The following is a 9942-nucleotide window of genomic DNA, read 5'->3' on the forward strand; positions in this document are numbered from 1 at the left end:
AATCTGAAAAAAGCTTCACTGAGTGAGAACTAATGTTGAGAGCTCAGCAGACAGTTAGGTTTCACTTTCACTTTCACCCGAGAGCCTGCAGGAGGGGCGGGGTGTGTGGGGAGTTGGGGGGCGCTCTGGCATGAGGAAGTTCGGCTTAAAGACACGTCCCAGGGGCGTTTTTGGTCCCAAAAGGCGTTTCTGGTCCCCACCTGTCGTTTTGCTCCTCAGCATGGCTTCCTAAAAACGCTGCAGGATTTCTCAAACATGCATGAATGAGTCAAAGCAAGGCTTTTGACATGTTTTTTTGTGAGTATAACATAATAACATGATATAAAACTCAAAAAAGTTTATTTTACATGATATTGCCTCTTTAAGTTACAAGTTTTGCTCTGTGAGTTTCTTAATATTATCAACTAGTTTGGGCTAATTCAAATTCAAATAGAAATCAAACCAATTTCTTTGCACTTATTTCTCCTTTTGAAATGTTCTGAAACACAGAACTTGTTCTGTCCTGCAGCTAAACWGCAGACCAGCCCTGTCAGTATTTGTTGTTGCTAATCCTTGAGCCTAACCGGTTTAGGCACGTGGTGGTCCACCCTGAATCTGGTTCTTCCAGTTTCTTCTTCTTAAAAGGATTTATTTCTCTTTGTATTGCTATAAAACATGCTCCCAAAGGGAATGAGCTTGTTTGCCTTTTTATACATGCCTCTATGGCAGGATTGCCAAATGAAATAATGATTGAAGCAAAAAAAGGCAGCAAATATTCAGTTTTATTTTTACACAATTTAGGCATTTTAGAAAACAGTTAAGGTAGTATTTTGGTTATTGGCGCCACAGCAGGGATACGCTTGCTTTAGGTTTAGCAAAACATCAAGGCCTGCGTCAAAAAAGAGCACCCGACATCCTTTTCCTCGTGTTCACTTCTTCTTGCTCAGCAGGTGGTTGAGTTAAGCTCTTAGAGAGACAAACCTCATTTTGATACATATCTCCAGTTTAAACATTTAAACACCATCACTGTGGAACGAGTGAGGCTGTACAGCACTTTGAAATCTGTAGGGACTTGAAAAAGTGCTACACAAGTTTAAACCATTTACTACAACTCATTTCCATTTGCATTAATAAAAATGTTTTTRTTTTATGTTTATTTTATTGCAAGATTGATCTGTTTTATAATGACAGAAAGCATTGACAGACGCGCAAAAAGTTCCTTCCTTCTACATCAGTGTTTTTTCTCTTCATAATGTCCTTTGGTGCTTTTCAGATCTGTCTCAGAGGAGACATCCGATACCTCGTGTGTGAGTAAGCTCACTTGTTCTCTGCAGTTGCTGCTAAAGAACTTCCACTTACCGTAGATCTGTGACGCTAACAATCAGTGGTCCTGGTTCCAGATGAAAATACCGACAGTGAGTAAAACTCAAGAATGACAAAGGAGGCGAGCCTGCAACCTCCTCGTTGAGAGGCAACATCTTGAACCATTGCACCACTAATGGATGACGTGTGAAGCATTTATGATCTGTAGCAGACATGTTGGAGAGGCAACATCTTGAACCATTGCACCACTAATGGATGACGTGTGAAGCATTTATGATCTGTAGCAGACATGTTGGTAAAAACTCACTCTGCCTGCTGATCCCCCCCCCCCCCCCTTTAAAGTCAATACTTTCCGAAACCATTCCAGGGTAGAGAGCAAGCAGATTTGTGAAACGGTCTTGTTGGTTTAACTCGATAACCTAAAGGACTCATCCAGTCTATCATGTTGACAGTGCAGAGATTCCCATGCACGCTGCGAGCTCAGAGGCCCAAACGACAACATGCAGGAGGTTTTCAGTCAAACAGCTGCTGCAGCAACATTTCTCGTGCAAACTGTGCACGCACACGTCACCGAAGCTGTGGCACATTCTGCGCGCTAATCGCAAAACACAGCCGCATTCTGAGATGCTTCAYGGAGAATCGCAGGTAAGATAATCTGCTGCCCGCTGTGAGTCAGTGAATCTGTGTTTCTTCCTTTGTATTTCGGTGTTTAACAGTTTGTGTTAAAGAAAACAAAGAAGACACCCTTTAGTCTCGGTTGTTCCAGGAAACGAAGCCAAGAGYATGAATGTGCTCACATCTGCAGTTCAGCTCCTCATCCACCCCAGCTGCTCGCTCTCACACACTGATCAACCCTCCCTACACTCCCAAGTCACTTTCACTCCCTATAGCAGCTCGTTTCTTCTTGGAATGCCTCTCAGAGTCGTCGTCACTTGATTTTTCTCGCTTTGTAGCTCCACCACTTTGTCATTTTGATTAAAGCTGCAGTTTTAATTTAGTTCTCTGCCTCTTTGTCTGCTTGTTGAGTCTTTACTGCAGCTACCTTTTGACAAATGCAGCAAGTTTCAAACTTAATGTTGCTTTGCTGCATGTATGCATATATAGCTGATTAGATGTGGATCAGCAGTTCAGTTTGGGTCATGACCCGAATGGTTCACTTTAATAGGAGGATTTGGTAGAAAGCCTGAGGACAAATGTTTCTGTGACATGTTTGTACAAGCAAGCAATAAATAAATAAATACAAATCCTGGACTGTTTCTTTCTGACATGAAATATATGTTCACGGATCCAGCAGGAAATCAGTTAAAAATGTCTTAAATGATGTTTTTAAATTCTCCTGTTTCACATTGAAATCAATCAATTGGGGTCTTCTGAGCCAGAAGGCAAAGCTTTCGATTTACCGGTCGGTCTACGTTCCTTCCCTCATCTATGGTCACGAGCTTTGAGCAGTGACTGAAAGAACGAGATTGCGGATACAAGCGGCTGAAGTAAGTTTCCTCCACAGGGTGTCTGGGCTCTCCCTTAGAGATAGAGTGAGAGGCTCGGTCATCCGGGAGGGACTCAGAGTAGAGCCGCTGCTCCTCCACGTTGAGAGGAGCCAGTTGAGGTGGCTCGAACATCTGGTTAGGATGCCTCCTGGACGCCTCCCTGGTGAGGAAACTCAGAGGAAGACCGAGGACACGCTGGAGGGACTATGTTTCTCAGCTGGCCTGGGAACACCTTGGGATTCCCCCGGACGAGCTGGCYCAAGTGTCTGGGGAGAGGGAAGTCTGGGTCTCTCTGCTTATTGCTGCCCCTGAGACCCGATCCCGGACAAGTGGAAGAAAACGGAYGGACRGACAGTTGGGGTCTGTATAAAGTGGAACTGCAATACTTTGGTTTAAATTCCTCCTTGTGGTAACGTTACAAACCTTTTCTGACATGCRTCTCAGRTCAGCTCGTTTTGAGGCTGTCTCTTTAAACCCAAACGTAAAAGAAAACATCAGAAAATAGAGACAACTGAACGGACTGAAAAATACATCCYAAACAGAATATAAAGATGTCTACATTTACCAGGATATATTAAACTCCAATTTTTAGCCCTCATAGACTCCAAGTACACAACACAATGCAAYAAAAAAGKGGATTTTGCACATGYTCCCTTYAATGGACCTTTTGACTCCACCCACACACACCCTCCTACACACTGACAGATGTGCACACATCAGCACCAAACGTTATTATAATTTTATTGTTTTTGGACACTCGTGCCGACTGTGCAAATACTTCCCAGCCAAATTACCTGATCCACTGACATCCTACAACAGTTAATTTACAGTAACACCAAAAAGTCACCTCAAGTTAACTGTTTCTTATTTGCTTGGTAAAGTCTAATTGGTGCCATGGGAAGATGTTTATGCTTTAAAACCTTTGTGAATTCAGTTTGATTATTGTTTCATCTGTTAAAGTTGTTTTTCCATCACACAGTTATTTACACAGAACTGAGACGCAGAAGCTAGCTTTAGCACTTGTAGCCCGGGGCATTTCCAGCAGAACTGTCAGAGTTTTCTCGCCAKAATAGTCTTATAATGATTATGTAATTATGTAACAGTCAAAATGCTTTCTCCTAAATGTTAATATTTATCATCAGATGAGGTTAACTTTACAAGAGCAGTAATAATTTGAGACAGGCAGCGCAGGAGATCCTGTTTTCGCTCCCCATCGTGCTTCGTTTCTATTTCCTCTCCACTCCCAAATGGATGATGAGACAGGCTGTGAGACGTTTATCAGCTCCTGCCTGGGCTCTGTTTTGTCTCTGGCTTTAATTTCCAGGCGAGGAGGACGACTCTGTGTCACTTTCAGCGGAGGGTGGCAGCAGATGAGAGGAAGCRGCAGGTGTTTTCTGCTCTCTGCTGACGCCAAACCAGCTTCAAAACARCACACGTCAGGTCGTTCAAGAACCATAACTTCTGTAAACTCGTCATAAACTGACTCAGGGTCGATGAGGGGATGCTTTTATAAAGAAAGATTAGACTGAATTTTTTTAGAAATGAATTTAGTCCATTCATACATTTAATTATAGATTCCGATTAGAAAAAATGTCCCATTTCCTGCCACAGTTAGATCCATTTTTCAAAGTTTAATTAGGTTAATATGCTCTTCCCMGACTGGAGGAGATTCGGTCTCAGCTGCAGCTTTGTTTGTTAAAGTTCAACTGCAAAGAGTTGGAAGCTTAGAAAATGTTTATTATTGGAGGAAAGAAGTCTGTTGGTCAGTTCTACTCCTCAGACCCAGATTTTCTCCCCAAAATTTAAGCAAAGACACTTTTTGTTTCCTCTTGGACACATTACAGAGACACACTTTTAGTTTTTAAGAACCTTGTTTTCCTGTTTTATTAGTCTTTAAATGCTGAATAAATAAAAGCTCTCCTCCGAGTCATTGATCTGCATTAATGTGGGGTTGTGAGACGATTCCAACAAACCAAGGGACACATTTTTTTAACAGGAAGTGAAGTTTCTCTTTACTGTCACAACATACAGTTTGACACGTCGAAGGCCTCGTGTTTGGTGAAACAATAACTTGAACATTCATTTACAGCTGTAGCTTTAAATGTACATCATCTGATTAAACAGGTGATTCTGTCATTAACAACTATAAAAAAACAAAGGTCACAAACAAATTTCACATCAGATTCCAATTCAAACAAACAAAACATTAAAGTGCACATTTGAAATATTAAAATGAATAAAAAAATCAAGCAAATCTTTGTAGTTTAGCACACAATCAAGTTTTTTAACAATTAAAGAGAGCACATTCTTAATATTATAAACAACAAGATGATAACAGAGAGGAGGCAAACTGTGGGAATAAAGCTCATTTTAGAAATCTGGAATAATTATTTTAAATGTTCAACATGAGGCCAAGAAGATGTCTACTTAGGCTAAATATAGGAGGCTATAAAAAAGTGGAATTCTGCCATAAAAAGCACAGCAGAGTTAAAATCCTCTGATTATGCTCTGATTATTAACCTCTGAAATGTTAAGAAACAGATCCTTATTTTACAGGTAAACAGTCCAGTTTTAAATTATTGTTTTTTCTAATTTAATTTTGATTGTTGAACACAGTTCTCATGTTTGAGGGATGGGTAAATTGGCAGTTTTCACACATTTAACAGGAAGTGATTGCACGTACCAATCAACTGTTTTGATAAAAAAAAATACTGTAATTATTTTACTCACTTTAACTCTTTCTGAGCTGCAGATCTGGATGAAAACCATTAATGCACCAAAAAAAAAAAAAAAAAACACCTCTCAAACCTCTTCAGTCATACATCTTAATACTTGCTTAGATTTACAATCCCTCCAAAAACTGGGACGTATCAACAACAACCTTCTCCTGGAGAAGAATTATTCTTCCACACAACAGTTTCTACCTTTTTAATTTTAATGAAATGATGTTTAAGAGTTCCAGTGTTTAACAGCTCAGGGTTAATCCCCACTTTAAGATTAAAAAAGCTTCATTTTTTGTGTTAAAATGGCATTTTTGGAGCAAAGAAAACAAACGGTTTATTTGCTCTTCCAAAAACACTTCGTCAAGAGGAATCACTTTCACAGCTGTTTCTATTTGCAGTAAAAACTAATGTGTTGTGACTCACTTCTTCTGATTTCCACCCACTTTGCAGCAAAAGGCTCCTGAAATGAAACTGAGGAGGATGTATTTTTCCGCCAGTGATTGTTGCAGAGCATTTGTCTCGGTCAAAATAACAGAGTCTGCTCATGATGTCAGAGTTAGTCATCACTGAGTTTAGCTGCACTTCTCACTGACTCCACAATAAAGAAAGTAGACATTTTTACGTGCCGACACCTCTTTTTTTTTTCAAGAGTTCAACCATCCTCGGTGGAATCTGACAAACTTTCCTCTGAATCAGAAAGAGTCAGATGCATTTTTCCACGACTGTGTCTGCGTTTAGAGTCACCTGAAGAGCTGCGTTTTTGCAGCGCGGCGGCGCTGAAAGATCCGTGGTTACGTTTGCTCCTTCCTCAGTCTGAGCCTCGCTCTCGGAGGAACAAGAAGCTTTTGAGTTTCGGACCGAAGACGGCTGCGAATCAGAGAGTTTGTCTGGCTGAGCGCAGCTTCCAGGGTAAGCCTCGCTTCCCTCCGGTGCACAAAGGAAGGACTGCGAGGTTCTTCTGACGTCCTTCAGTTCGTGAGACACCAAAGAGTGGGAGTCCCGGTTAGAGATGTTGGAGGAGAGCTGGTGAGCGTCGATGCAGAGAAAGTTGCCCTGTCTTTGCTGCCTCCTTGCTCCCACTTTACAGAACAAACACTTGACTTTCTCGATGAGCTTGAGGAGGACAGCCTTGCGGAGAAGGATGTAGATCCAGGGGTCAAGAATGGGGTTGAAGGAGGCGAAGCGTATCGCTCGGAGGTCGGGGTTTTTGTCTAGCTGCAGTTCTACCGGAGTTTTATAGAGCTGGTTCAAAAACACCTGAGCCTGCAAGACAAAAGGGTATGGTTGATGGAAACTTGACAGCTTTGAACGGCTTTGGATGTGTGCATTTTAAAAGCTGTAATTCCTTTATATGTAACTATGACCCCAATTTCAAAAAGATGGGACAAATGTATAAACTACAAATAAAAAGAGAAAGTTATGATCTGTAAATCTCATGAAGTCATATTATTTTTACAATGGAACATAATATATCAAATCTACAGTTTATATAATATAAAGATTTCCAGAACCTGGAGCAGGAACATTTTTACTAATCCCTGTTTGTAAATACAGTTCAACATATCATCCACAAACACTGGTTAAAGCTCTATCCTGAAAAGAGGAAGCCACACTGTAAAAAATGAAATGTTGGATTTACTTAACCATGTTATGTGACCTGGTTCCACTTAACTGAGTTGAGTAAATTCAAAGCAATATACCAGTTTTTTAACCAAAGAACATGAGCATGTTGCTTTGAGTTTACTCAACTCAGTTAAGTGGAACCAGGTCACATAACATGGTTAAGTAAATCCAACATTTCATTTTTAGAGTGCATGTGGTAAACACATCCAGAAACTCATGAGTCAAAGTGGAAAACTTTCTCAGACAAATTGAAATTTGAATTATTTTTTGGAAAACCCAGATGACCCTTAAAGAGGAGAGGGACCATGCAGTCAAAAATGTTACTACCTTGTGAGCACAATAACATATTAGAAACACACATTTTACAAATAATATTGTACTGATGCTGCATTAAACATATCCAGAACTATCAAAGGGAGCCTTATCATAAAGTATAAGACAGTATGTACACTATTTATTAATGACTAATAAACATGTATAAATGTCATAAGGAAGCCTTTACAATAAGGCTCCCGATAGTTGTGGATATGTATAATGATGTACGATATTATATGTAAAATATGTGTTTCCAAACATTATTGTGCTTACAAGATAGTAACCTAGTCTGAAATGTTAGAAGTAATATTTACATGAACAGATTTGGCTCACTATTTGGCAAGAAACCGGACGGTTTTGTCTCTTTCTTGTTCTTATAAAATGCATAATAAACACTTATTAATGATTTATAAAGTTTTACAGATGAATTAATAACCTACCCATAAACTAATTATAAGCCAGCTATAAGGGAAGCCTTATTGCACCGTCTAAAGTCTGCCTCCCTGATGGTATGTCGTGTAAATAAGCATAAATGGCATGGGCAGGTTTTGGATTTTACATGGTTTGCATGATGGAGTGCTGAGAAACATGACGCAAAAAAAGACAATATCTTAGTTTCAACATTTATTTTGTGGATGGATAATCCATATAGCATTCAATTAATTATCTATTGAAAATAAAAAAAATGGGTATATGAGATTTGCAGCTCGTTGTGTTCAGTTTTTATCCAGATTTTACATCATTTCTAAACTTCCTGGTTGTAAGACTTTTGCGATAATTTGGAAAAAAGTTGTGCATACAGAGATCCTATTGTCAAAGCAGTAATAAAGTAATGGAACAAAACCATTTTTATATAACTCTATTTTGATTTGAACAATTTAGTTTGAGTAATTGACTACTTATTACTGCGTGTTTGAAACACGCGCCGTGCGTAAAATGTGCGTAATGGTTACAAAGAACTCACAACAAGTGGGATGGAGCAGATGAGCACCACTGCCGACGTGCCTATAAGCAGGATGACCATCTGGATCTCGGTCCCGGCCAGTCGGCTGAAGCTGCGCCCTCTCCTCCGCGGGTCCACCACGTTGCGGCCCAGATCTGTTCCCAGCGACGTCCTGCGCACGAAGCGCCGGTGCATCCGGATCAAAGCCACGCACACGAGCACGTTACAGATCACCGTGGCGAGGATGAGGAGGGAGCTGGAGCCAGCGTACATGTAGGAGTAGGCGGCGTCGCTGGTCTTGTTGCTCCTCCACTCCAAGAAGCACCAGGTCTGAGGGTACTGCTTCTTCACCTGGCCAAACCCGACGATGGGCAGCGCGCAGAAGAGCGCGTTGGAGATGTAGATGGCCACCAGGGTCAGCCCGGCCAGTTTCTGGTCCACATAGTCGTTGTARAAGTAGGCATGGTTGATGGCGATGTATCTCTCTACAGACATGGCACAAATAATGCTGAGTCCCGCCAGAGAGAAGAACAGCATGGTGAACCCAAAGTACTGGCACAGAGGGTCCTCTCCGGGCCACGAGCCCTTCACGTAGATGGCGATGGTGACCGGACTGGCCAGCAGGGTCCCCAGGAGGTCCGTGACCGCCAGCCCGCACACGAGCGTGTAAAAGGTGGTCTCCTTCTGTTCCCTGCGCGTTTTACAAAGAACCACGATAGCGATGACGTTCCCGACCACCCCGAAGATAAACATGACAGACGGGATGGTCGGGACCATGGTCCTCCCTGTCAGCGACTGGTTATTCATGGTGGTGTCCAAAAACAGCAGCAGGAGGGGGGGGGGATCCTTCTTATAGCCGGTATTTCCAGTCCAAAGCGCGAAGAAACTTACTAGAAAGAAACCTGAAGAACATAATGAAAACAAACAAAGTTTACCCTTCAATCAGAGCATCACTCTCCCCGCTGCCTGCAGCAGCTGTGGCTTCCAGTTGTTTCCTGAACAGATTCTCAGACAGTTGTGTGAAACAGGCGGGTTTCAGTCAGCAGGACAGAGAGGCAAACCAACGAGTTCAATGAATCTCTGACTTCATCAAGATCTGCGCAGAGTCCAGTCCCTCCCCTCTCTGTTCATTACCATCAGCTGTGCTCCACGAATAAACAAACAAATAAATAAAAAAAACATGCAAATAACAGGGTCGGGTGTAATCAAAGCAGGAAAAAAAAAAACAAGGCTCTACAAAAACAAAAAAAGTGTACATTTTGCTGTTAAAGTCACCAGCAGGCTACTGGAAATGACTAAATCTAAACCTTTAGGTCAGGGCTTCTCAAGCCATTTGGGTCTGGGGACCCCTAAGGGTGAAAAAAAAATCCAGGGACCCCCTCAAAAACCCCATGCTGTTTTAAAAGATAATTTGTCAGTTCAACCCTTATTATTAAGTTTATTATGTTTGTTTTATTAGTTCATTGTTCTCCACGCATTTTTTAAAATAGAAGCCAAATTAAAATTTTTGAGGACCCCCAAGATACCTCTCGCGGACCCCCGGGGGTCC

At 41.4% G+C, this 9942-nt stretch overlaps 1 protein-coding gene across 1 annotated transcript; it reads right to left on the minus strand.

Annotated features, from left to right (window-relative positions):
- Positions 1-4495: 4495 nt before the first annotated feature.
- Positions 4496-9589, minus strand: ptger4a (prostaglandin E receptor 4 (subtype EP4) a). The gene is made up of 2 exons (XM_014002641.1): positions 8415-9589; positions 4496-6775 (listed from the first exon to the last, which is right to left on the minus strand). Exons 1-2 carry the CDS (start codon positions 9198-9200, stop codon positions 6215-6217), a joined length of 1347 nt encoding a protein of 448 aa, XP_013858095.1. The 5' UTR covers positions 9201-9589; the 3' UTR covers positions 4496-6214.
- Positions 9590-9942: the final 353 nt, after the last annotated feature.

Source organism: Austrofundulus limnaeus, unplaced genomic scaffold (genome assembly GCF_001266775.1).
Source record: "Austrofundulus limnaeus strain Quisiro unplaced genomic scaffold, Austrofundulus_limnaeus-1.0 Scaffold14, whole genome shotgun sequence".
Classification (NCBI taxonomy): Eukaryota; Metazoa; Chordata; class Actinopteri; order Cyprinodontiformes; family Rivulidae; genus Austrofundulus; species Austrofundulus limnaeus.